This window comes from Suncus etruscus, chromosome 12, assembly GCF_024139225.1.
Source record: "Suncus etruscus isolate mSunEtr1 chromosome 12, mSunEtr1.pri.cur, whole genome shotgun sequence".
Classification (NCBI taxonomy): domain Eukaryota; kingdom Metazoa; phylum Chordata; class Mammalia; order Eulipotyphla; family Soricidae; genus Suncus; species Suncus etruscus.
This window is the reverse complement of record NC_064859.1, coordinates 90,060,864-90,088,185: the sequence shown is the minus strand read 5'-3', so window position 1 is coordinate 90,088,185 and position 27,322 is coordinate 90,060,864. Positions and strand designations below refer to the sequence as shown.

The 27,322-nt window shown below is 54.5% G+C and overlaps 1 protein-coding gene across 1 annotated transcript in view; it reads left to right on the top strand.

The window, feature by feature from the left end:
* DNMT3A (DNA methyltransferase 3 alpha) overlaps positions 1-27,322 on the top strand; it is a 70,679-nt gene that overhangs the window by 33,983 nt on the left and 9,374 nt on the right. The window contains exons 5-16 of the mRNA XM_049784675.1: positions 3,206-3,249; positions 3,684-3,830; positions 22,619-22,834; positions 23,003-23,161; positions 23,842-23,949; positions 24,052-24,208; positions 24,372-24,521; positions 24,602-24,646; positions 24,763-24,842; positions 25,230-25,342; positions 25,461-25,644; positions 25,844-25,928. Of these exons, the coding sequence (XP_049640632.1) occupies positions 3,206-3,249; positions 3,684-3,830; positions 22,619-22,834; positions 23,003-23,161; positions 23,842-23,949; positions 24,052-24,208; positions 24,372-24,521; positions 24,602-24,646; positions 24,763-24,842; positions 25,230-25,342; positions 25,461-25,644; positions 25,844-25,928 (1,488 nt within the window). The remainder of the gene's footprint in view (positions 1-3,205; positions 3,250-3,683; positions 3,831-22,618; positions 22,835-23,002; positions 23,162-23,841; positions 23,950-24,051; positions 24,209-24,371; positions 24,522-24,601; positions 24,647-24,762; positions 24,843-25,229; positions 25,343-25,460; positions 25,645-25,843; positions 25,929-27,322) is intronic.

Here is a 27,322-nt window from a genome sequence, read left to right as displayed (position 1 = left end):
CCCACAACCTGAACTCAATGGCAGGGTTCTAGAGTGGGAGCGGTGAAGGCCCCAAAGGGGAAGTGACTTCATCATGGTTTCCTCCTTCCCTGTCTCTTCAGGGGGGATCCCCATTCTTTGTGGGACCCCGTCAATGGCTCTTATGCAAGACAAATGCAGGAGCCTCAAATCCTGTCAGTCCCCTAAGAGAAAGAATCAGGGAGAGGAAGCAGAATCATGGGGAGCAGTAGGTGTCTATTGCCAATGGACTGTCTTGTTCTCGCAGTCTAGCAGTGTGGAAGTCAGGATGGCAGAAGCCCTGCCGAGGCCCTGTCTATCTCCGGGGTACAGAGATTCCCCCAATTCTCTCTGCTCTGGAGAATGGAGCAGCCTTGTCCTCCCCTCTTTTCTTTCCCGAGTCTCTCATTGAATCCTTACAGCCACAGGGGAGCTTGAGAGCGCTGAGGTGTCCCCCAAGATCAGCTAGCCTGGAAGGATGCAAGCGGGTGGGGGGGGGGTGATCTCTGAGGAGGTCAAGCTCGGAGGCAAGCCTGGCCTCAAACCCCGTCACCTCAGATTGGGGTTTATTTGAAACGAAATTGGGGATGGTCTTGAAGGGCAGAGTGTCAGTCTCATGTCTAAGACACAACTTGGCCACAGAGGCTCCCCAGGACCTATAGGACCAACCAGGATCACCCTGTCAGGTCCCAGGCCCCTGTGCATACCCCTCAGTGATGGGTGATCTGGCCAGCTCTGCCTCCAGGGGCAATCACCTTCCTGTTTTTACCAGGCTGCTAAATGCATGTATGTGTGTGCAAGTGCATGTATGTATGTTGCTGTCACACTATCACCCAGGTAGGGAGAAAAGTCCACACGGGGCCACTGGAGTTCCTTTTTTGGGGGGAGCAGGGAAGTGGGAAAGGGGGGACATCTAAGCGGTGCTGTGTCAGGTGTCAAAAGAGATGCAGAGGACCCTAAAATTATGCCTTTCCCCCAGCCTCATTTCACTGCAGTCAGAATCTAGGGTCTGGGGGCAGGAGAGATAGCATGGAGGTAGTGCATTTGCCTTGCATGCAGAGGGATGGTGGTTCGAATCTCGGCATCCCATATGGTCCCCCGAGCCTGCCAGGAGCAATTTCTGAGCATAGATCCAGGAGTAACCCCTAAGCATTGGCCGGTGTGACCCAAAAACCAAAAAAAAAAAAAAAAAAGAATCTAGGTTCCGACCAAGGATTGTCCTCACCAGCATTCCTCCTACTCACCAGATCATCTCCCATTCCTGTGAAGAAGTCAGAGACCACAGCTTTTTTTTTTTTCGGTTTTTGGGCCACACCGGTGGCACTTAGGGTTACTCCTGGCTAAGCACTCAGAAATCGCTCCTAGCTTGGGGGACCATATGGGATGCCGGGGGATTGAACCGAGGTCTGTCCTAGGCTAGCGCGGGCAAGGCAGATACCCTACCTCTAGCACCACCGCTCTGGCCCAGAACACCACAGATTCTGCATTTTGTTGTTGTTGTTGTTTTGTTTTTGGGCCACGCCTGGCGGTGCTCAGAGGTTACTCCTGGCTCTCTGCTCAGAAATCTCCTGGCAGGCACGGGGGACCATATGGGACTCCGGGATTCGAACCAACCACCTTTGGTGCTGGATCGGCTGCTTGCAAGGCAAATACCGCTGTGCTATCTCTCTGGCCCCATGATTTCTGTGCATTTAACATTGTCTGGAGAACAAAGGGGAGCTGGTTGTGGTGAGCGGGTAGGGCTGAAGGAAGTTCACGGAAGACAGTCCAGTGACTGCCTGAGACGAGAGGGTCATGCACATATATGCGCCCACATACATGCCTCACACACAAGTCCATGGTCCCCCACATGTGTGCTACCCCACCCACCTTCATTAATCCCCACAATAATCCCATGCACACCCACAGGCATGCAACTCTTTTACACACATGTACCCTCTCCCGCACCTGAACTGAACCTCGCAGGTAGCTCACTAAGCCCCTCCCCCAGCACTACCCCCACCTTCCCCCCACCCTTGCCCCTGGCTCCTTGGGGAGTGGGGAGCCTGGTGAGGGGAGATTGAGCCTTCAGCCTGTCTGGCTTCCGCTCACAGCGGGAGCCGAGATGGGGGCTGTTTTTTCCGTTCTGGGCTTTGTCTCCCCTTCCCCCACCCTCCTGCTGCCGAGCTGCCAGCCCCAGTGACCTTCCTGCCTTGGGCCTAAGCTCAGAACTCGGCTTGAAAAAAAGGGGGTGCAGGGTCATAGGTCCCCTGATATACAGCGGGGATTTGCAGACCAATGTGGTGTGAGGGGCTGCACCTGGGTGGACTAGGGAGAGGAAGAAGGTCCAGTCTGGGGGTCCTGGGGTTCAGAAGCCTGTAGCCAACCTTCTGCAGGCTGGAAGGAGGAGAGGGTGATGACGGATAAGACTCCTCTCCCCCCCTGACTGTTGGGGTGCTTGCCCTGGCAGGAACTGGAAGCCCAGTTGAGATGCGAGTGTGTGATGAGAGGGAGAGAGGAGCCAGAAAATTCTGCCTTTAGTAGGGAATGTTTATTGAGCACCTGCTATATGCCAGGTCTGTCCACCATGCCCTAGCCAGCCTGGAATAGCCTAAGGAAGCCGCTTGTGTGTGTGTGTGTGGGGGGGGGTGACAGGTCTCATGGGGACAGGTGGGATGAAGGCACAATTGGGACCTGGCAGATGGGTTGGGGAGGGGGGCCAAGAAATAGGCCCATAGCAGAGATTGCTGCAGCCAGCATTTCCATCTCCTTGTGGTTGTAAACATCTTAGATGGAGCTGCCCTCCCAGACTTGCTCCAAACACTCTGTACCCCCGTGGAGCCCCCCAAGGCAACCTGACTGGACCCCACAAACAGCAGCAAAGTTCTGGCAAGGTCAGGGAGGTGGAGCAGCCTGATCCCTCTCGTGGGAAAGGAGCTCTGCAGACTATGAGGAGCCACTTGGGGATTCTTCTAGAACCTTCTGTGTGTGCTTGAGAGTTCCTGGACCAGGAAGTAGAACCTTAGCTGCTGCTCTGAGGCTCCTTTGGGTTTGTTTGGAACTCTAGCCCTGACCCTAGCCTAAGCCTTGGGCCACCAACCACCTCAATGGTGGGAGGACACGGTGTCCCCCCTATATTGACAGAGTCCTCAAATCCATGGGGCTGCCTCTGGCCTCTCTCGCCAGTCTCTCTGCCGACCACAGTGCCTTTGTTCTTCCCTCTCCACAGGCAAAGAACAGAAGGAGACCAACATCGAGCCCATGAAAATGGAGGCAAGTGCTTTCTTCACCCCTGGGGGCTCCATGGAGCCCAGTGCTGGCAGGAGAAAGCCACACACCCACACTCCTCCCTCTAAGCAACCTAGGCCAACATGTGAGGAGACCTCCAAGTACCTCCTGCCCCTTCTTTACCTGCCCCTCAGAGAGGAGGAGAGGAAGTGGGTGAGGCGTTTGGAAGTCCCCAACAAGGCACCCAGCTGGGCCCCCTCCAAGAGGGAGCATAACCCCTCAGAATTAATTTCCCCGGGTCCTTCGGTTTACTCCTCGCTCAGACAGGGTCCGCCCACCTCTCTGGTCAGGACTCCTAGCTCCTGCTGCTATACAGGTTTCATGCCTCAGTTTCTCTCGAAGGGAGGGCAGAGGAAGGACCCCAGCCCTGTAGTGGAGTGTTCAGTGCCAATCTTAATGCCACGTTGTCTCTGTCCTAGGGCTCCCGGGGCCGGCTGCGGGGCGGCCTGGGCTGGGAGTCCAGCCTTCGCCAGCGGCCCATGCCGAGGCTCACCTTCCAGGCGGGGGATCCCTACTACATCAGCAAGCGCAAGCGGGACGAGTGGCTGGCACGCTGGAAACGGGAGGTGAGCCTGGCGCCGCCCCCCTGGGGAGGGAGCCCCGATGGGCCTCACAACCTGCCCCCCTCCCAGCTTTTCCTCCATTTCTGGGAGCACCTCTATCTGATCGGTCCACAAACAGTTCTTGAACAACTGTCCCGGGACCAGGCGCTAGCTATTCTGGGCTCTGCATCTATTATATATCTGCCCCCCCCAGATTTGGCCTGCTGATAGGGGTGTCGGAAAGCGGAGGGTTGAAATAGAGAAAGTGTCTAAAAAAAATCTGGAGAGACTTCCTGAGGGAGGTGGTGTTTCAGTTGAGACCTGAAAGAATGGGAAAGGATGGGCTTGGTGCAGAGGAGTAGGGTCTGGAAGAAAGTTCTAGGTGGGGAGGGGGCAAGTGAGACAGACCAAAGAGCGCACGAGTCCCTATGAGGCTGGGAGGTGGCAGGTCTGTCAGATGGTGTCAGAGGTCTTGGTCAAAGGCCGGTTTCATCCTGTGTACTTCAAGTCTCTGTATTTAGGATCCTGGGATGTGGATGAAAGAGAAAGCAGTGCAGACAGATTTGTGTATTGTATTACCCAAGTCACTGCAGGGGGTAGAGGCGGGTCTGGAACTCCTCTCAATGGTGGGGTTTGGAGGAGGTTCAACAGATGCAAAAATTTCAGGATCACCTTGCCTGATCCACACAGAAACGGGGAGTAAAGGGTAGCCCCCCAGCCCCATGGGCACTGGGATTGTGGCTGACCCAGGAGGTCATGGGGAGCCATGTTTGGTCTGTGTCACAGCTAGGTCATGATAAAGCAAATTCCAGTTCTTGTGAGGATGAATACAGGAGCCAGAGAGACAACACAGGGTTTATGGTATTTGCCTTGCATGCAGCCAACCCAGTTTATCCCCAGCCGTGCATATGTATCCCGTAATCCCGCACGTAGGGTTCTCCTAAATCAGGCATAATCCCTGAGCATCAAGCCAGGAGCAAGCCCTGAGCACCAGTGGGTTTGGCCCTGAAACCAAAATCAAAGAAAAATTAAAAAGGAGTCTTTTGCTCATTCACTGACAAAGTTGAGATAATGCATTTACTCAGCTTTCTGGTTTCTGACTAAAATGGAAAAAACTTGGGGCCAGAGAAATAGTACAGTGGGTAGTACTGCTGATTTAGGCTCAATCTCCAGCATCTCATATGGTTCCCAGAGCCCACCAGGAGCACAAAACCAGACTTAAGTCCTGTGCGATATTGGGTGGGGCCCCAAACAAACAAACAAAAATCCTAAAATTATAAGTTTCTTGTAACAGCATCATAACAGCACCCAGGGAATCCCAGAGTAAATAGGTCTATGCACTCCAAAGGACCTGTCCCATACATTTTTTTTTTTTTGGTTTTTGGGCCATACTCCGTGACACTCAGGGGTTACTCCTGGCTATGTGCTCAGAAATTGCCCTTGGCTTGTGGGACCATATGGGACACCGGGGGATCGAACCTTGGTCTGTCCTAGGTCAGCACGTGCAAGACAAATGCCCTACCACTTGCATCACCGCTCTGGCACTTGTCACACTTTTTGAGGAGACCTTAAACCTTTGACCTCTGCTTCCTCCATTGATCAAGATACTCAATGAGCGGGCCCGGAGAGATAGCACAGTGGCGTTTGCCTTGCAAGCAGACGATCCAGGACCAAAGGTGGTTGGTTCGAATCCCGGTGTCCCATATGGTCCCCCGTGCCTGCCAGGAGCTATTTCTGAGCAGACAGCCAGGAGTAACCCCTGAGCACCACCGAGTGTGACCAAAAAAACCCCCAAACAAACAAACAAACAAACAAACAAAAAAGATACTCAATGAGCAGTGACAAAAAATCCATCAGACATGACTGACGTTTGACTTGGGCTGTGGACCTCTTGACAGTCCCGTGTAATGAAGGGCATCCTTAGACAGGGAGACTTATCTCTGGCTCCTTATCCCCTGAGAACTGTATTGGGAATAGCCCTTGAGCATGGCCAAATGTGGCCCCAATCCAAAAAAGGGGGGGGAAAGTTCTCTGTCTTGTTGAGTATTGTTGGGGTAATTTTCAAATTAGGGAAGGCTCATGGGCTTGCCAAGGGGGTGAGGCAAGGCTTTACCCCAAGTCCCAAGCTCTCTCTTCTTGGGTTGTGCAAGAGGCTCCTTGGGGATGAGGGCAAAACAGGGAGGTTTTAGGATTCCAGCCCCCCTCAACTCACGAGGGACATTGCCATCGGCTGCTTTCACTGCCTGGCCTTTGTCCATTTCTTCTGACACTGCTCTCCTGTTGTTCTGGTACCAGACTGGAGGCCGCTGCCAAGTCCCAAAGGGCCCGAAGCCTCTCCTGGCCCATCATGGACTCACAAAGGGTGTGTTACAGAGCAACTAGAGCACCGGTGGCTCAGTGGGGAATGCCCGATTGCCACTGCACTCTTTCTAATAATGATGACTTTGGAATTTTTGGGACTTTCTGGCTTCGTTGTTTAGGACTGCCAAGAGGTGGTATAGTACTGTTGCTAGTCTCTTCTGTGAGCCCATTTGCAGGGAGGCCCCAACCTGCCCTGCTAGCATCTCCCCTCTCCCCCAGACCCAGCCAGAAAGGGAGCATTCTGGGCCGGGGTGGTGGTGCAAGCTGTAAGGCGTCTGCCTTGCTTGCACTAGCCTAGGATGGACCGTGTTTTGATCCCCCAGCGTCTCATATGGACCCCTGAGCCAGGAGGGATTTCTGAGCATATAGCCAGGAGTAACCCTGAAGGTCACTGGGTGTGGCACAAAACAAAAACAAACAAAAAGGGAGCATCCTTAGAGGTTTCCTATTTATTGACAGTGTTGGAAACAAATCAGCTGCAACCCAGATATCCGGAGAGGCTCCCATCCCTTCCCCTTAAGCGATTGGCCAGCTCAGAGCCCTGAGTTCCCCGGGGAGACACTGCCTTCACTTACTTGGTGTGAGGCCTCAGGCATCACTTAACCTCACCAAACTGAGGTCCCCCCACAAGGGTCCATTTGGGGGTACCATGCTCTCCTGAGTGCCTCATCGGGACATGCTGGAAAGCAGCAGCTCACTGTCATTGGTTCCCTGTTCTGTCAGAGCTGGTTCAAGCCAGCAGACTGGATGCCTCCGCCTCCAGGGATGCCTTTTGGGTAAAGGTTTGCTCAGTGAAAGAAGCGCTCCAATTGCAGACTTGCTGTCTTACTAAGGGGGTACATACTCTGAGCAGAAATAGGAGCTCACCAAAAACAAAAAGAAAAAACAAAAAAAAAAACCAAAAAGGAGCCGGAGAGATAGCATGGTGGTAAGGCGTTTGCCTTGCATGCAGAAGGTAGGTGGTTCGAATCCCAGCATCTCATATGGTCCCCCGAGCCTGCCAAGATCGATTTCTGAGTGTAGAGCCAGAAGTAACCCCTGAGCACTGCCAGGTGTGACCCAAAAACCAAAAAACAAAACAAAACAAAAACAGAAATAGGAGCTCAACCTCTCCTTTTTTTTGGTTTGGGGGTCATTGGGGGCTGTGCTCAAGGACTAGGCATTTCCAAGAATTAAATTCCATCTTCCTTTATGCTGAACATGGGCACCGGCCTCTTGAACTATCTCTCTTTCTCCCCCTTTTTTTTGGGGGAGGGGAGGGTCACACCTGGCAGTAACTCAGGGTTACTCCTGGCTCTGTGCTCAGAATTTGCCCCAGGCAGGCTCAGGGGACCATATGGGATGCCTGGAATTCAAATCATTTGTCCTGGGTTGTATGTGTACAAGGCAAATACTCTACTGCTATGCTATCTCTCCTTCCCCTCTCTGTCCCCCTTTTAGAAAATATTTATTTATTTATTTTCCTTTTGGGGCCACACCCGGTGACACTCAGGGGTTACTCCTGACTTTGCGCTCAGAAATCGTTTCTGGCATGGGGGACCCTCTGGAATGCTGGTGGATCGAGTTCCTGTCTGTCCTAAGTTAGCGCATGCAAGGCGGATGCCCTTCCTTGCGCCACTGCTCTGGCCTCTAGAAAAAATTATTTATTTATTTATGCTTTGTACCCTACCCAGCAGCGTTCAGGGATTACTCTGGCCTCAGGGATCACTCTTGGAGGGCTGGGAGGGGTGCTGGGGGGGGTGGGGAGGGCCATGTTCTGCATGACTGTGATGCTGAAAATCCACATCCCAGTCAGCCATATGCAAGGCGAGTGGTTTCCCCGCTGTACTGTCTCTCTGGCTCCACACCCCCCTCATTTATGCAAAGGGATCACAATTATGTAAGATGTAGACAATGCATTCTTGTCCTGTTGCTCTCCCCCACCCTTTTCCTTATTTATCTAAATGGAACGAAGGTGTCGTTTTCATTTTACAGCTTGGTTTTTCACTTGTAATACATCCGGCAGTCTAGCCACGTCACGCTTCCTTCTCTCTCCCGTGTTCCCTGGCTGGTGGGCGTTTCTGGTTTTCTCTGCAGTTGACTGCATGGTGGCAAGTGAGCATCCCCTACACTGCGCCACTCGGTGCATCTGTGCTTTTCTGGGAGCGACACCTAGCAAGAGCAATGCGGGGTGGCAGAGAGGGTGTCGTTTGCATTTTTTGCAAACCTTGCCAAATTGCCCTCCAAAAAAAAAGGGCAGAGCCAATTTCTGCTCCCCGTAAACAAGGCCTGCAGACACTGCCTGCCTTTGCCAGCGTCAATATTTTGCTAATCTAATGGGGGGAGAAAGCACGATCTTGTTATGATTGTAATTGGCATTTCCCAGATGATAAGTGAGGTTGAACATCTTTTCATATGTTTATTGGCCATTTGCACTGCTGTGCCTGGGAGCCCGGCAAATGTTCCTTCCTCCTGCTTCCCCAGCAGTCTGCAGCCTCAACAGACTGTGTATCCGGTCTCAGGGTCCACAGCGCCCGTCCCCTGGGGGCTATGCCCTTTAATAAGCAATCACTAAGCATCTGCTCAGGAGGGGGCATGGTGCCGCAGGCTGGGGGACTAAGGACATGAATGAACTGTGAGCTCCTGGGTTTGAGCCAGTCGACCCACCGGAAATATGGCACATCTAAAGCCGACCCCTAAAGAGGGAAGCCAGGTTACTTGCAGGACAGGCGGACAGGCGAGCAGCAGATGTGGGGTTTTCTCACTAGCGCACACCATTTTCATGAAAACCTGAGCACCCCTCCAACCCCATTATTGGGCTCTTTGCCAATGCCTTTGGGTGCATCTTAAGGCCCAATACTTAGGTGCCACTTCTCCTTGGTGGGGGGGATTCAGGGTGGGGAGGAGGTAGACAGTCTTTAGTAAGAATTTCTGGGCTGACTCTGGGAAGTTGGCCTTTTAATCATGCTCCATGACCCATTCTGTGACTGTCTCACACACACACACACACACACACACACACACACACACACACACACACACACACACACACGCCACACCCCTGCCAGTATATGGGCTCATTAAATCCTGGGAGCACAATAGGAAAGGCTGTTGGAACCCCACTTTCACCACTACCATCACCATACTTGTTTGGGGGTCACACCTGCAATAAACAGGTTACATCTGGCTCTGCACTTCAGAGGCTCTCCAGACTTGGGGACCATATGGTGGTGCTGAGGATCGAATCTGGGTTTGGCTACATGCAAGACAAGTGCCCTACCCTGCACTCTGGCTTTATCACCATACTGTTTAGTGGGGAGAAAGCCAAGAGGCAGTGTGGAAGGGCCTTGCTTGGAAACTTGTCCAGTAGCCAATTCCAGCAGAGCCTCTAGGAGGCAGAGGTGGGACTTAGCGGGCACAGGACCAATCATGATGCAGACTGCAGAGTCTGCACTTAATAATTGTGGGAGCTTCCATCATCTCAAAGGGGACTGAGATGGGGTGGGGACATAGTGGTGTTGGTGATAAAAGTTCATGCAGGCAGACCTGGAGCCCTGCTCCACCTCTGACTTCTTGCAGTTTCCAGTCAGGGCTCTCCTCGCCTAGTTCCAGGTCCTTGTTGTTCTTACTCTCAGAAGGACATTCCTTGCCCCGCCTTGGGGCCTGCATTCTGGCTCTTGTGTTGCTGTTCTCTCAGGTTCTGTGTTTCTTCCTGTGAAACTGGACTGAAATGTCAGCATGAGGTTCTGGAGGCCATGATTTGGGAAGGATTTTCGTCTCCTTTGTAATGTGACAGAATATAGTAGAGGATCGCTGAAAGTCTAAAATTCCATGATGGGAGCTCATGGAATCATGGTTGGTGGCTCCCCTGGTCTCCTGTGCCACCTGGTACAATCAAGTTGAGAGGTGTGACTCCCCAAACCCCCTATGTGCCTGCACCTTACATGCAGAGTCCTTGAGAGGGAAGGTCAGATCCACATTCTGGAGTGAGAGACGAGGCCTCCCCTCACTTGTCCCAGTCCCTCCCCTGTGCTTTCCTGCCATCCAGGAAGGTGGGCTCTGGAGCCAGGCTCCATGACTGAGGGGCTCAGACATCCCATCCCTCTTGCGCACCCACGGTCCCCACAGTGTAGCTTTATCCTCCCCCCTCATATAAGCCTGCTCTCCTATTGTAGAGGGTTCTCTCCCCTCCCATGCTTCAGCAGCAGGAGAGGAGGAGGAAGAGGAAGAGAACAGAGGGGCTCTGGGAGTTGTCAGCCTGCAGAACAATAAGACTGAGGTGGAGCTTGTGGGGACCCAAGAAGAGTCTGGGTTGGCGTGACTGGCAGTGACATTGGGGAATGGGTACTGAGTGGTGTGCCTAAGTTGGTGTCTGGAGTCTGGAGCCCCTCTAGATTTCCTGCACATTTTGGAGGGCCACACTGGGTTATGCCCAGGGGTTACTCCTCGCAGTGCTCAAGGGACCATATGGTGTGCCGGGGATCAAACCTGGGTCCTCATACAAGGCAAGCATCCTGCCTGTTCTACTCTCTCCAGCTCAAGATTTCTTGCAGATTAAAATTTTAGCTTTCTCTGCTTCACCTATTCCTTTTGTCTTTTTCTTTTGGTTTTGGTTTTTGGGTCACGCCTGGTGGCACTCAGGGGTTATTCTGGCTCTATGCTCAGAAATCGCTCCTGGCAGGCTCGGGGGACTATATGGGATGCTGGGATTCGAACCATCCTCCATCCTGGATCGGCTGCATGCAAGGCAAACACCCTACCGCTGTGCTATCATCCGGCCCCTATATTTTCTTTAATAATACTTTTTTTGTTTGTTTTTGGGTCACACCCACCTGTGCTCAGGAGTCAATCCTGGCGGTGTTCAGGGAACCATATGGGGTGCTGGAGACTGAACCTGATTGGCCTGTGCATTGCACTATCTCTCTGTCCCCTCTGTTTCCTTTTAAAGACTAATCCTTCTGTCACCGAGGCCCCAGAAGTGCTCCAGCACTCTGACCAGACCTGGTAGTTGAAGGAGTTCAGAGACCTGCAGATCCGCCTTAAGGAGGTCTTGGTCTTGCGATTCTAAGGATGATGCACAGAGGTTTCTAATATCAATGAAGTGCTGTGGCCCATTATTCCTTTTATTGCTGTGTGTATATAAGCAAGCATGACCTCTGCTTCCCCAAGGTCACAGAGATATTCTCTTTCAAGGGGGAGGGTGACTTGGCTTGGGGGCACATAACTTGCATGCTGAGAGCCCAAGTTCCATCTTTGTCAATGTCTGAACAAGCCCCCCCCACACCACACCACCAGATATGACTCCAGTGTCCGACTGGGTTGGCCAAGTCTTGAGCATTGTGACCCCGAAGAAACCTGCTTAGAGAAGTCACCCAGGAGTTTTTTTGTTTTTTGTTTTTTGTTTTCGGGTCACACCTGGCTGCGTTCAGGGGTTACTCCTGGCTCTCACTGCTCAGAAATCACTCATGGCAAGCACGGGGTGGGGTGGGGTGGGGTGGGGCCATGGGACCATATGGGATGCCGAAATTTGAACCACTGTTGGTCCTGGGTCGGCCGCTTGTGCCCAGGAGTTTGTTTTTTGTGTGTTTTTTTGTTGTTGTTGTTGGTTTTTTTTTTTGGGGGGGGGGTCACATCCGGCATTGCTCAGGGGTTACTCCTGGCTGTCTGCTCAGAAATAGCTCCTGGCAGGCACAGGGGACCATATGGGACACGGGATTCCAACCAACCACCTTTGGTCCTGGATCGGCTGCTTGCAAGGCAAACGACACTATGCTATCTCTCCGGGCCCGGGAGTTTGTTTTTTTATCAAGGCCCAGCACCCACTTTCTGGGCCAAGGTCCCTGAGAGCTAAGGTAGCCCTCAGCAGACAGGTGGGGGGAAGAGGGAAGCTGAGGGCAGGTCCAGGGCTTCTGATGCCCCCTTTGGGATGGAGATGAAGGTATTCTGGCCTCTCCTCAGGACCCTGAAACCTGAGAGGGTCTGCAGGTCTGATCCTTGCCCTTTGTCCCCTAAAGGAAGTATGTGGGGGGAAGGGAGGGCTGCTTAAAACTCAGGCCTATAGACTTTACCTCCTGCACCCATGCCCCTTCCAGGTGTGGAGTTAATAGCACCCCAGGGGTGGTGTCTGAAAGCCAAATGACCAGGCAGGCCCAAGAGCTTCGAACGTCGCTGTCCCCTCAGGTGAGGAGCACTCCGAGTGCTCCTGTAAATCCAGCAGATTGTGCATGTCTCATGCTGACAGGGGCCTTCAGATCCAGGGAATGGAGATAACCAGGATCTCCACAGGCAGGACTATGTATGTGGAGCCCCTTAGGGTCAGGACTGACACCTTCCAGCCAAAAGTTGCACTGGGAGAGAGGAGGAGGGTGTGGGAATGAGGCCGGAAGAGAAGATGTGAGAACCTTGGGTCAGATTTGAGGGCAGTCTCCAAGGGCACAGATTGTGGGTGTCCTTACAGCTGTGTTTCCACAACCCCCTTTATAGAAACCCTATAAAGTGTGGGAAGCCCTTCTGTCCTGGCTCACGTCATCTCCCATCCTTCCTCCCTGACTGCCTTCAGAGGTGCTCCAGCTACAGGCCTGAGTGTGGATTGTGGGGCCATGGTCATACTGTAACAGGACTGAACCCCTCAGATGCAGAAGTGGTGCCCCCGTGTCTCAGGAGGTGGTGGGGGCAGAGAGGGAGGCCCCCAGGATTGTACCCTAATGTTGAGTCTCCCTAGGTTTAAGTTTGGGGTGATGACACAGCCAAGCAGCATAGCCCAAGCTGCCCAGTTGTCATGGTGACAGCCCACTCTGTGCTCTTGTTTTTTTTTCCCCTCCCAAGACAACCCCCTGGAAAGCCACTGTCCAGTCCTTATACCTCCTCTCTGCTAAGAGACAATTTCAGATGCCAACTTGACTGCAGGAGGGCTTGCTTCCTCCTGAAGGGAGGCAGGGAGGCCCTGGCGATGGGGCAGCTCAACACAGACACAGGGGTGGGCCAGCATCTCCTCTCTGTGCCCCTTCTCTCCCCTGTACCCCTTCCACCTTCCGCTCTCCTATGCTTCCCCCACTTGAAGCCCCCTTTTTTGGGGTTTCTGGGCCACACCTGGCAATGCTCAGGGATAATTCCTGGCTCTACCCTCAGAAATTATTCCTGGCAGGTTGGGGGACCATATAGGATGCCCCCTTCTTTTCCCTTGCCCCTCCTTTCCCCCCCCCCCTTTCTCCCTACTTCATCACCTGCCTTCCTCTACCTCCCTACCCCTTGACCAGCCATTTCTTGGGAGAGCCACATCTGGCAGTGCTCAGGGGTCACTCTAGTGGTGCTTGGGAGCCATTATAGGGTGCTGGAGGTCAGACCAGGCCCGCCTAGGTCAGAGCAGCAGAACAAACACCCTATTTGCTCTCTCTCTAGCCCCCTTGTCATCCTCAGGTACATTCAGCCCCCTGTAGACCTCAGTTTTCCGTCTGTGACAGGAACAGTCTGGCTAGTATCCTTATGCCCTGGGGAGGTTTTCCTGGATTCCTATCCGTGCCCTGAGCCACTGCAGGTCACACGCAACCATGTGGGTTTTTTCCGGTTGGTTGGTTGTTTTGTCGGTTTGAGCACCTAGCAGTACTCAGGGATTAGTTCCATGGAGCTGGCAGGGAATGAACCCGGCTAGGCTGTGTCAAGACACTCTACCTGCTATACTGTCGCTCCGGCCTCAGACCATCTTTTCTTAAAATCACCCCTGAGGGGCCAGAGCGACAGCACAGCGGGCAGGATATTTGCCTTACATCTGACCAACCCGGGACGGACTTGGGTTCAATCCCCAGCATCCCATATGAGCTCAAAGCCAGGAGAAACTAATCCCTGATTGCTGCTGGGTGTGCCCCCCCCCAATAAAATCTTCCCTGGCCATTCCAATCCTTAAGCCCTGGTGAGCTTGGGGTTCTTGGGGGTGACCATGGGTGAAGCTCCTAGGCTGAGAATTTCTCAGGAGACTGTCACCCTTGTCAGGAAGTGAGGGGTTTCCTGGTCAAGCTGGCTGAGCCCCCCCATACCGCTCCCCCACAAAAAAAGCCTGGGGAGAGAATGACAGGAAGGGGGGACGTTGCTATGACAACCAGCTCTAGGCCGAGGCCTTCCTTCCAGGGGTTGGTACTTCACCCCAGTAATGGTGGTTTCCATGGAGATGGGGGGGGGCTGAGAGGCTGGGGGAACATTTGCCCCACGCAGAGCACTAGTCGGGGGAGCTGCCAGGAGGCAGAGCAGCTCCAGGTGGGAGCCTCCTCCGGAATCCCTGAGTCCCCCACCCAAGGCAGCTAGCTCATCTCTGGGCGCAGCATGTCTGGGGCGCTGCTCCCCGCTCCCGCGCTGGTCTCCCTAGCAACAAGTCTCTCTGACTCCCACTGTGGCTCCACAGCTATTTTTAGTGCCACTGCCAGCAGCCCAGCGGTGGTCACTGCCTTGCAAACTGCCATATGGATTGTGAGGGGCGGGGAGGGGGGGAAACTAGGACAGCAAAGCGCTGGTGTCTAGGGGTGCCTTGGGATCTCTCAGCACCTGTTAGCATTTTGCTATGGAAGGTCTGTGTCCCCCACTTCCTGGTGAGGCCCTCCCAGGACCAGGTTGAGTTGAGTTCAGTTCTGCCAACCCAAATCGAACCCTTTACCCTCTGCTAGGTACTCCCATGACCTCCCTGTGGCTGCTGCCTTGGGAAGCAAATTCTGGCTGTGCCTGCTAGGAATTTTTCCTTGGAGAAAGATGGACTCCCATCTCCTTAGCAGTGACAGAGAGTGCAGTGAGAGTAGGAGGCGGCAGCAGGCGGGTGGAGGAGGCAGATTATCTCGACAGAAGGGGAAATGAGGGGAAGGTACCCCGCATAGTGCCAGGAGCAGCTTCAAGGGGCACCACTCGGTGGCAGCGGCCCCTTGGCTGCGGGTGGCTCTTAGGCGCTAGGAACATAGCTGGCGCCATTTGAAGGTCTGAATCGTCATTACCTTCTTGTTCATGTGATCAGTGATTTGTGGGCAGCTAGGGGCTGCCCCATTGGGTCCAGCTGTGGTCCAGGCTGGCTTACCTGGGGGAGGTGGTGGGCGAGTGAGTGGGGTCTGGGTTGGTGGTTGAAAAGGCAAGGAGGGGCAGGGCACAGGAGAGAGGCCAGGAGGGAAGAACTGCAACCCCAGATCCTGGGTGCTTTGGGGTGACAGCTTAGAGTGTCAGGGTGATGGGTGGGGAGTCAGAGGTGCTGGGGATGGAAGGAATGGACCAGTGCCTTTGACATTCAGAACCAGGGCTGCTGCGTATGGTACCGCTTCCCTGGGCCTAGGCTGAGGGTTGTGTTTGCATGTCAGAACTAGGCTATGACTTCTCAGGGTGTTGTTGTCTTACAAATGCTTCAGTGAGCATGCAGCCACTCAGGGCAGGGCCCACTCTGCTCTGTCTGCTAGGAACTATTTCCCGGCGCCCCGCCAGCCCTAGATCCTGGGACAGGCCCGCTGTGGAGGGTTAGAGTTCTGGTGCAGACCAGCTGGCCAGAGTTGGAGGGAGAGATTGCTCCCCCAGAGGGAGATTGGGGGCAGGAGGTGGGAGCAGTGTCTCCTCTCCATAGTGAATTTACAGCACTTCTGGTCCTGATAGTTGTACCCTTGGGAGACTGCAGGCAAGCCCTGTACCCCAGAATGAGGCCGCTTCTAGGACTCGCCCTGGCCAGGCAAGCACTCCTTGTCTCACTGCCTTTCTGGCAACTTCCTGGAGTCAGCTGAAAATGTAATTAAGATGAGAAGAGTGCTTGGCAAAGCCAGGGTCAGTGTACAGGCACAAGTGCCACGGAGGCCTTCGTCCGGACTTGGAGCACTGCCTTGTTCCCAGGCCAGCCCCCGTGCAGGGGGGTGCTCCTTTTCGGGCACTCCTGGGCTCTCCACACCACCGGAGCCCCTTTTCCTCCAAGAGACCCTCCTTCCCACATGCCTTTCACATCTCCCAGAGCTCAGCTCTTCTTCCTCATTGTCCTTCCATGTTCTCTGATAATATGCAACTCTCTCACTAATCAGTCCCTGGACCGCCCCTAGCAGGTCAACTCTGGACAGCCAAGGGTCCCTGTAACCTGACAGTCAACTTGGTGTTTGTTGTTTTGCATCCCTTATCCTATCCCTGGGCTGTCTTCTGTTCCGATGTTCAGTCCTAGCTACCCTGAGTACAAGAAGACAAAACTTACTTTTTTTTGGGGGGTGGGCACACCCAGCAATATTTAAGGGTTCTTCCTGACTCTGCACTTAAAAATTACTCCTGGTAGGGTCTGGGGACCATATGAAATGCTGGGGATCAAACTCGGGTCAGCCATGTGCAAGACAAATGGCCAACCTGCTGTGCTATCATTCTGGTCCCAAGAAGACAAAACTTTGTCTCTGCTTTGTGGCATCCTCAGAGAGAGAGGGAAGGAACTCTAAGTCAGGGACCCCATGGGGTGTGGTCTTCCTCTGGCTGTGGCTGTTGAAGGCTGTCTCTGGAAAAAGAGAATATTTTTCAAGAATAAGACTGAAGTCTTATAGTCCTGGGAGGAGAGACTAAATTCTAAAAGAGAAATGGGAAGGTCAGGGGTTCTTACTGAGCCTCTGAGGGGGGTACTCATTGCCTAGAGACCCCAAGCCCACAGCTGGAAAAGCAAAATGCCTCTGCCTGGAGGAAGGAAGCAAAGCTGCCCTGCACCATCTAAAAAAAGAGGCAGGAGCAGGAAGTCCCCTGTAGAGGCAGGCTGCCTCAAGTGAGACCGAGGAGTGAGGCCTATGCACCAGGCCTGGGAGCTGAGCAGGCATCAGAGGGGCAGGCAGCCAAGCCAGTAGTGTTATATTCCTCAGAGCCGAGAGAGCAGGCAAGGAGACACACGCAAGCATGCATGCTCTCCCTTCTGCTGGGGACCTCCGGAAAATACATCACGAGCTATTCCATGGGGCTGAGAGCTACGTGAGGGTCTCTGGCCTGCAGTGAGGATCAGGTGCCTCTTTTCCTTGTTTCTTGGATGCTGGTGGCTGGCCGGGCTAGGAAGAAGCTTCATGTTTTGGGGAAGGCACTGGGTCTTGGGAGTTGGGCCTCAACCGGTCTGCTTTCTGCATAAGGGCTTTGGTGGGCTTTGCCCTCTGATGCCAGACTAGGGTCCAGACCCAAATCCAGACCCTGAACACTATCCTGGAAGAGATGCTGCACCCCAGCAGCGCCTGCCTGCAGAGGCATCTCCCAGCTCTGCTGCTTTGCACGGAAGAAACAGGATGGGGGCATTCAAGGGCATGGAGGGCTAAACCAAAACCTACCCCAAGTCCTGATCAGAGACAGTCTAGGGCAGCAAGGCCCAGTGAGTGACCTTGGTGTCCCCTTCCCATCAGTCTTGCAGACTAAGCCAGACCAACACTCTGACTGCCAGAGGCAACAGGGAACCCCCTTTCAGCTATAGTGCATGGGACGCCCCCCTGGAGGGAGGGAGGAAAGTGGAGGCCTTTACCTCTCCCCTGCCCCCATCTCTTTGTTGTCTTCCAAGCACTCCCTAACTTACTTCACCCTGGTGGGGGGAAACTACTCCAGAGCCCCCACCTGAAACTGTTGGGGTTACACTTGGCATCCTGGTGCCCTATATATGCATGCATGCCCCAGGAGAGAAACCGTGGGGGAATTCTGTGGGGTGTTAGGGATTGAGGGAAAGATGACTAGGACTATCCTGGTGAACTAATCCTTCCCCGCAATCTTGCAATAAGAAATGAGGGAAACTCCAGGAGTCCCTCCGGCTTGGCCACCCGACCCATGACCCACCGAGGGCACCCAGGACTTGTCCAGGGAAATGGAAATGTGTCCACCCATCCACCTGCAGTGTCGGGAACCCCCACTCTCCCCCGAAAGTTCTGGCTCAGGCTGGCCTGGCCTGGCTTCCTCTCCACTGGGCTCTGCCTTCTAACTTGTGGGGGGACGGGGACTTGCAGGAAGGCAGGAAAACACACTTTCAGCAACTTTCCCCAGACTGTCCCGCATGGCCTGAACCCCGTGCAGCAGCTTTCCTAAGGTCTGTACCCTGGGTGGGGGGGTGCCCGCCTTCCACTTGCACCCCACTTTGCACCCCCAGGCCTTGAACTGCCCCTCCTCCCTTTTGCAAGCCTCCCAGGGTCCAAAGTGGGGGGGAAGAGAGAGGCGGGCCAGGCCAGGCCACCTCCTTCCTGCTGGCCGGGGCGGGGCCCTGGGAACGGGGCGGGGGGCGGGGAGGCCCAGCCCGGCCCCTCTGGCCCCCCACGCCCCCCGGACGGCTGCAGAGGGGGCTGGCCCGCTGCCAGCGTCGCAGGGCCGCCCCCTCCCCCGGGCCTGCTCGCAGCCAACCAGGCCCTGCAGTGGGGCCCACGTGACCTGGAATTCTAGACAAAGAAAATGTCCCAGCCCTCCCCCCCGCGGCCCCCTCCCCCTCTCCCCTCCCCCTCCCCTGCCCCTCCCCCCCAGCCGGGCAGCTACTTACAGAGAGCTTCAGGGCCTGGGGGGCTCACACCTGAGCCGGACCACCGAGGGGCTGCACCTGGCCTTATGGGGTAGGTCCCTGCGTGGAGAGTTGGGGGGCTTGGGGGGAGGGTGGGGAGGCAGCCCTGACCGGTGGGGGGATATCTGGGAGCCCCCCCGGGTCTCCTAGGCACCCCCTGGCTCGAGTTCTGGAGGTGCTGAGTTATTCCTGGCCCACCTCCCACGCGCCCTGCAACTCCCAAGGCCTCCCACGCCTGCCTGCCTGCCTGTCTGCTTGTAGCCAGGTGGAACTGCACTGGACTTTTGGGGGGTCGGGGGACCTGGTGCATGGGCTTGCATGGTCCTCCCCAGGCCTCCCTCCTGCAGCCCCAGTTTCCCAGGCTGCATGGTGGCAATCTCCCAAAGCTCCAGGCCTGCAAAGCATGGGGCAGGCCTCTACCCCCCCCCCCCCCCAAGGAGACGCTTTGCAAGCAAGGAGCCAGGGGCAAGGGGCAGGGGAGGCCATTTGGGCGCGAACCTCTGACCTTTGGAGCGGATACAGCGTGCAAAGCAGCAGCGGGAGGCGCACAACAGCTGGCGGAGGCCCTGGGGGTCCCCAAGGCTTGGGTATACCGGTGGTGTTGCAGTTCTTGCCCCACCTTCTGCCCCGGCCCCTGTGGAGTTGAGACTTGTCCAAGTGGGATAGGACACCCCCCCCCCCCAGTGCACCCCCTTCCCCCGCTTTTGTTTGCCCGGGGCAGAGGGTCAGAATGTCCCTTGGAAGGCCACATTCCCCGGTGCCCCAGCAGGCCAGATCTAACGAGCTCCTCCCCCAGCTTTCTCTTGCCTCTCCTTCCCCTTTCTCTGCCTCATGCAGGCCCAGCACAGACGCCCCTTCCTCCTCCTCTTCCTCCTCCTCCTCTCCTCCTCTGCCTATGCCAGCCATGCCCATGGCTGCGTGTTCTTCTGCCTGGTGGCTTTGGGGGGGACTTTACAGCCGACAGCAGCTTCTGACAACTTGGGGGAAATTGCAGGGGAAGAAGGTTCAGGAACTCTCTGCAGAGGCGTGGGGGAGATAATCAGCTGTGGTTCCTTCTTGAACCCCTCCACTGCTTGTCGAAGAAGCCACCCGGATCCTGTCCCCCTCCCCACTTCTTGTCTCCTCATTCTGGCAGTTAGTTGCTTCGGCACCCCCCTGGAAGATAGGGCCACGGTGCAGGAAACAGCAGACAGGCCTCACGTGTAGCTGAGCCCTTCTGCTGCAGCAGCTGAGGATTCTAGATGAGAATTCCCCCTTGGGTTTGCATCTCCCGCACCCCTAGGAAGGCATTTAGGGTTGGAGGGAAGTGGAAGGCAAAGTCCCAGCCAGGTGAGAGTCGGGTAGGGAAAGTTGAACAATTGGCTCTGAATTTCTGTATTCCACCCCCAGGGCCCAACTTTCTCCTAGGCCTGGCTAAGTGTGCCGGATGCATGATTGCCTTTTAGAATTTGAGTCTTTTAAGAGTTGAGACTCTCTTCCTCAGCCCAGGGGGTGCCGGGGGGGGGGGGAGTAACCTGCATCGGAGGCTAGAAAATTGAAATCAAATAAATCTACAAGACAGTAGGCCATTGAGTTTGAGACAAAGGTTCTTAATCTGGAACCCTGGGAATCCCACTCCAATCCATTGGGGGCTTTGTGGAGACCTTGGAACTCTTGAAGTCAGATTTTTGCATCAGTCAGGCAAGGGTGGAAGAAATCCTTCACCTCCACTCTGCTTCGGGGTGGGAGCCCCCCCCAGGAAGAGAAGTGGATGCTTGGAATTGTCTTCCTGTTAATTTGTGTGTCCTCCTGGTCATCACATTCGCTTCTGGTTTAAAGCTTGGCTGTTCCAAGGTGCTTTCTCCTGATTCTGATTTAAGGGCTTTTATTTATTTGCTTGTTTCTTTGCTTGTTTATGTTGTTGTTTTTATTTATATATTTTTGGGGGGTTTTGAGGTTTACACCTAGTGGCTCTCTGCGCTCTGGAATTACTTTGAACCTAGTGGGTCCCTTGCAAGGTGAACTCGTTTATGTGTTGCTGTACCAAGGAATTTACTTTCCCGGGGGATGGAGTGACATCCGGTCAGAGTGTAAATGGGACCCTGCGGTCCCCATTGGAAGAATAATTGAGTTTGCCTTGTTTAGTCCTCAATAATAGTGGATGCCCGGAGTCCCGAGGCGGACCCTGGAAATGAGTGTGTTGCAGAAGCTAATGTGTGGGTGAATCGGAAAGGGGCACGGAACGTGGGAAGAACCTGGTACAGACTTAGGGGGGTGCTGTACCCCTAAGGACGCCTGAGAGTGAGCGTGGGGGCAGCAGGCTGATGCTGGGTGGACGAAGGTATTGGCCTCATCTTTAGCAGGCCTAGTAGCTAAATTCGATGCGCTCAAGATCCAGTAGAAGAGCTGGGTGGTTTGTCCAAGAAAATGCTGGAGAGAGCAGGCAGATTTAATTCTACTATCTTCTTTTTCTTTTCCCCTTTTGTGTGTTTGGTCCCAGAGCTGCATCTTAGCAAGAAGATAATTTCTCAAGAGGGATGGAAGCTGGGAGAACCAAGGCCTGTCCCTGAGCTGAGGACCGTGATAAACATTTTTGTCTTTTTGTTGTTTTGTTTGTTTTTGGTTTTACTTGTTTTGGTGTTTTTTTTTTCCCCTGTCACACCCAGCGGTCTGGGGTTATTCCTGGCTCTGCGCTCAGAAGTTGCTCCTGGCAGGCATGGGGGACCGTATGGGATGCCAGGATTCAAACCACTGTCTCTTGGAATCAGCTGAGTGCAATGAAAACGTCCTACCTCTGTGCTATCTCTTCTTTCCTGTTTTTGTGTATTTATTGGTTTTTGGTTCTGCACTAAGAAATTGCTCCTAGCAGGCTCTGGGGACCATACGGGATGCCAGGATTCAAACTGCAGTCTGGCCATGTGTAAGGCAAAAATGCCTTACTGCTGTGATATTGCTCCAGCCTCAGTTGTAATTTTTTATTGTTTTGGGTTTTATTTGTTTGTTTTTGTTTTGTTTTGTTGGTGTTTGGGTCATATCCGGCAGCACTCAAGGGTTATTCCTGGCTCTACGTTCAGAAATCACTCAGCAGGCTCGGGGGACCATATGGTATGCCGGGATTCTAACCACCGTCCTACATACATGCTATCTCTCAGGCCCCTGTTTTTTTGTTTTGTTTTGTTTTGTTTTTTTGGTTATGGGGTCACGCCCATCGGTGCCTAGGGGTTACCCCTAGCTCTGTGCACAGAGATCCCTCCTGGCAGGCTCAGGGGACCCTATGGGATGCCAGGAATCAAGCCACCGTCAGTCCAGGGTTGGCCCGGTACAAGGCAAACACCCTACTGCTGTGCTATCTCTCTGGCCCCAATTTTTTTTCTTTTTTCTTTTTTTGGTTTTTGGTTTTTGGGTCACACCCGGCAGTGCTCAGAGGTTACTCCTGGCTCTGGGCTCAGAAATCGCCCCTGGCAGGCACGGGGGTACCATATGGGATGATGTCGGGATTTGAACTACTTCTGCATGAAAGGCAAACGCCTTACCTCCAAGCTATCTCTCCGGCCTCCAGTTGTTATTTTTGAGTCACACCTGGCCTTGCTCAGGGGTTGTTATGCCTAGCTCTGAGATCAGAAATCCCTCCTGACAGTCTCAGGGATGGATGCTGGGGTCAGCTGCATGCAAGGCAAGGGCCTGGCACCCCACGATTAACATTTAATTTGACCTTCCTGTGGCAGGCTGGGTAGCTGATAATGTCAACAGACTGATGGAGAGTGGGCCAGGTATCCTTCCCCAGACCAGGGCCGGCTTCTGAAACAGAACCAAGTGATTTGAATTGTCTGCCCAGCTTTTTGCACCTTTCCACTAGAATCGAATGAAACAAGTTGCAAATTGCCTTGATGAGGGGAGAACTCTCCCAAGCTGCTCCTGTTGTCCGAAGAGCTTCAGGTGGCCTCTCCCCTCCTTCCCTTCATCCTTCCCTTCCAGGAGAGGAGAGGTCAAGGTTAATGTCTGGACCTTGTTTCCCCAGGCTGAGAAGAAGGCCAAGGTCATTGCAGTAATGAACGCGGTGGAGGAGAGCCAGGGCTCTGGCGAGACTCAGAAGGTGGAAGAAGCCAGCCCGCCTGCCATGCAGCAACCCACAGACCCGGCCTCCCCCACCGTGGCCACCACGCCCGAACCTGTGGCTGCCGATGCTGGGGACAAGAACGCCACCAAAGCCACCGACGATGAGCCCGAATACGAGGTATGTTGCTTCTTGGATCACCTGCTTTGGGGTTCCTCCTGGAGGGGGTCCTCTCTCCTGATATGATGCCTTTCTGCCCTTACCCAGTCCTGCCATGCCTGGGGTTAGGAGGGCTGTCTAGCCTTGGCTATCGGTGGGTGTACTGACTTCTTCTCTTTGGGGCTCCAGGACGGCCGGGGCTTTGGCATTGGGGAGCTGGTGTGGGGGAAACTACGGGGCTTTTCCTGGTGGCCGGGTCGCATCGTGTCCTGGTGGATGACCGGACGGAGCCGAGCCGCTGAAGGCACACGCTGGGTCATGTGGTTCGGAGACGGCAAGTTCTCAGTGGTGAGTGAGGGGATCCTCTGCAGACCTCAGGCTGGGGCCAAGGGGTTGTGGTGTGGGGGACACAGTCTGGGGTGGTAGATGGAGACTCAGTGGGTCCCCACTCTGCAGTTGGAAGAGGTGCTAGGGAACATTTTCACTTGCCTCAGGGTCTAGGAAATCCCAGTCGTAGCTTTCAGGGTCTCCCTGCTGAATCATTTTTTTTTTTTTTTTTTGATTTGGGTCACACCCGGCAGCACTCCTGGCTCTACACTCAGAAATTGCCCCTGGCAGGCACAGGGGATCATATGGGATGTTGGGATTCAAACCACCGTTCTTCTGGACGCAAGGCAAATGCCTTACCTCCATACTATCTCTCCGGCCCCCCTGCTGAATCTTTTGCTTTATCTTCTCCACCCCCTGTTTAGTTTTTTTGGGGGGCCATACCTGAGAGGCTGGGGAGGAGTCTGCTATTCTTAGCTAGGTCTCGAGGGTAGGGCCACTCCCAGCAGTGCTTGGGGGCCTCATAGTGTTATGGAGTAAACCTGGGGATCCCCCTGGGCAGAGCCTGTGCTCGGGCCCTGGGAACTATCTCTGCAGTTCCCTTGAGGTTACGTCCCAGTGCTCTGCCCTTTGTCCGTTCCTAGGCAGGTGGGTGCTGGAGGGTGCGGGAGGAAGAGCAAGCAGGTTCTGGCTGTCCCCAGGTGTGCGTGGAGAAGCTGATGCCGCTGAGCTCCTTCTGCAGCGCCTTCCACCAGGCCACCTATAACAAGCAGCCCATGTACCGCAAAGCCATCTACGAGGTCCTGCAGGTGAGACCCATACCCCACTCCCTCGCTTATTCTGGGAGTCTGCTCCCCCCCACCCCATGCACAGATAGACACCTGTGTCCACATGGTCCCCCCCCCCCCCAGGTGGCCAGCAGCCGTGCGGGCAAGCTGTTCCCCACCTGTCATGACAACGACGAGAGTGACACAGGCAAGGCTGTGGAAGCACAGAACAAGCAGATGATCGAGTGGGCCCTGGGGGGCTTCCAGCCCTCTGGCCCCAAAGGCCTGGAGCCCCCAGAAGGTGAGTGCAGGGGCCCAACCTCATTCGTATGGTTGGGTGAGCAGACCCGAGCCAGGACTGGGGAACCCCAGCTAGTGAGCATCCCCTACGGGGCAATCTGCTGGAGTGGGGGTCAGGGAGGGAATTGAGACATTGAGGCATGCCATGGCCTTGCCCTGTGCAGAGGAGAAGAATCCATATAAAGAAGTCTACACAGACATGTGGGGTGAGCCTGAGGCGGCTGCCTATGCACCACCCCCGCCAGCCAAAAAGCCAAGAAAGAGCACCACAGAGAAGCCTAAGGTCAAGGAGATCATCGACGAGCGCACCAGAGGTAGGTGGACCCAGGTGGCTAGGGGGGGAGAGTGGGCATGGCTCCCCAGCACCCCCTGACCTGGACTCTTCTCCCCTCAGAGCGACTGGTGTACGAAGTGCGGCAGAAGTGCCGGAATATCGAGGGTGAGTGGTGGCAGGGTTGGAGGTGTCTCTGGAAGCTCGGCCACTGTGTCCGTTGACCAGGCCTGTCCTGCACTGTCTGACCAGGTCTTCTGTACTTTTTTCTGCCCCCCCCCCAGACATTTGCATCTCCTGCGGGAGCCTCAATGTCACCCTGGAACACCCTCTGTTCATCGGAGGAATGTGCCAGAACTGCAAGGTAAGGGCGGCGCTGACTCTGGGGTTGCTCTGGGGTTGGGCGGCAGCTCCAGTCTGAGCACTGCGCAAAATAGCCCCAAGCATTGCCAAATGTGGCCCCAAACTCAGCAGATCAGTTCTGCTGGGGACGCAGAGTCCTTGGGCCCCAACCCTTTGGCTTTATTTAGTGCTGTTCTCCTGTGAGACACCCCCCCCCTTTCTTTCTTACTTCCTGCCCCCACCAAGCCTATCCTGGTTTCGGGGGTCTGCTTATGGTGTCCCTGCATGGAGGAACGAAAGGAAGGCTACCAATAAGTGGGTTGATCCGGTTTTCTGTTTCATGCCGGAACGGAAGTCCTGTGACTTCTCATCTCCTGAGATCTGAAACCCCTTTTTCCCATGTGCCTAGAACTGCTTCCTGGAGTGTGCGTACCAGTATGATGACGACGGCTACCAGTCCTACTGCACCATCTGCTGCGGGGGTCGCGAGGTGCTCATGTGTGGGAACAACAACTGCTGCAGGTGGGCCTCACTCTCCCTGGGCCTCTGCCCACCCAGTGCCCACCCGGTCATGTGCCATCAGCCCTGACCAGGCCCTGGACCCTCCTGCACCCTCACTGAGCCCTGCGCCTACTGGCAGGTGCTTTTGCGTGGAATGTGTGGATCTTCTGGTGGGGCCGGGCGCGGCGCAGGCGGCCATCAAGGAAGACCCCTGGAACTGTTACATGTGTGGGCACAAGGGCACCTACGGGCTGCTGCGGCGACGGGACGACTGGCCCTCCCGGCTCCAGATGTTCTTCGCTAACAATCACGATCAGGAATTTGTGAGTGTTGGGCGGGGTGGGCAAAGGGGGATCCCCTTCTGCCACTTTGGACCACCAGCTGTCAGACACCTGAGAGGAGGGCCCTGGGTAGTGTTGGCAGCGGAGTATCAGGGTATGGCAGGTGCTCAGATGGTTGGAGGTTCTGATCTCTGGAATATTCCCTGGGTGTGTTCACCTGGCCTTGCCTGTTGTTGCTTAGGACCCACCGAAGGTTTACCCACCGGTGCCTGCCGAGAAGAGGAAGCCCATCCGGGTGCTCTCTCTCTTTGACGGAATTGCCACGGGTGAGTGAGTGGGCAGCCGGGGAGAAACTGTGCTTGATTTTTTGCAAAACTGGAGACGTTCGTGTTCGGTGCAAGGCAGGGCAAAGGATGAGTCCCTGGGCTGGCATGAGCTGGACACTTCCCAGAGGAGGCTGGGGAGTCTCTCTTGCTTCTCTGAGCCGTGAGGACAGACTCTGAGACCAGATGGGAGGCGGAGGTGGTGTCGTGGGTTCTGTTTGCTCTGTGTTTGGGTCACTGCTCCTGCATCTGTGCTTCTGGATCACTCCTGGCAGCATTTGGGAAGCCGGCGAACAAACCCACGAGCTCTCCCTGGCTCTATGCTGTCTGTTGGTCACACGCTGCAGCGGAGCCTATAAATATGGAATATATGGAGCCTATAAATATGGAATATAAATATGGAAATCACCAATCTGGAAACCAACATTTGGGTGTCTGTCCTTTTTTGATATGTGCATGGAGGAGGGTGTTAATACTATAAGGACGTAGATGATATCCAAAGCAAAAGATAGGAAATGTCTTGCACGTTGTAACTGGTCTTGTTCGTTACTACCTTTGCCCTTACTCTGTCTAGTGGACAGCCTCTGCTCAGACCTGAAATTCAGGTGCCACTGATCATACCTGAAGCCCCAACCCTGGGTGTGATGGTAGCTGTAGTGTTTCAGTCTGCTTATTGTATGGTCTTACACCCTGAGCAAAGGGGCTGGAGAGATAGCATGGAGGTAGGGTGTTTGCCTTGCACGCAGAAGGATGGTGGCTCAAATCCCAGCATCCTAAATGATCCCCCGAGCCTGCCAGGAGCGATTTTTGAGCAGGGCCAGTAGTAACCCCTGAGCACTGCCAGGTGTGACCCAAAAACTAATATATATATATACATATACACAATATAAACCCTGAGCCAAGGCTGAGATTCACCATATAGAGACTCTTATGTCTGTGTGTGTCCTTGGTTCTGTTGGCACATTACCCTAGGGGGCTGAGCAGATGGCTGGCATGTGTAGGGGGCCCAGATTCGAGCTCTGCTGTTCCCCAATAAAAACCTACTGGAAGGTTGTATTGATCTTTCCTACTACCCTACCTCCCAGCTGAGGGCTTCTGTTCAGAATATGGGTCTTCACGAGAGAAGGGCTACCCAATTTTGGCCAAGTTTGTCTTTTCTCTCTGCTAGTGAGAGACTTACTCTCAGAACAGTTCCTTGTGTGTCACCCTGGTTAGACCCCTTGAGGCTGTGGACACTCCCTGGAGACTGGTTAGTCATATGTGTGTGTGTGTGGTTTTGGAGTCGCACCTGGCGATTCTCAATTATTCTTGACTCTGCACCCAGGGACCACTCCTAACAGTTCTTGGGACCATATGGGATGCCAGGATAGAACTCAGGCTAACTGCCTACTGTACTA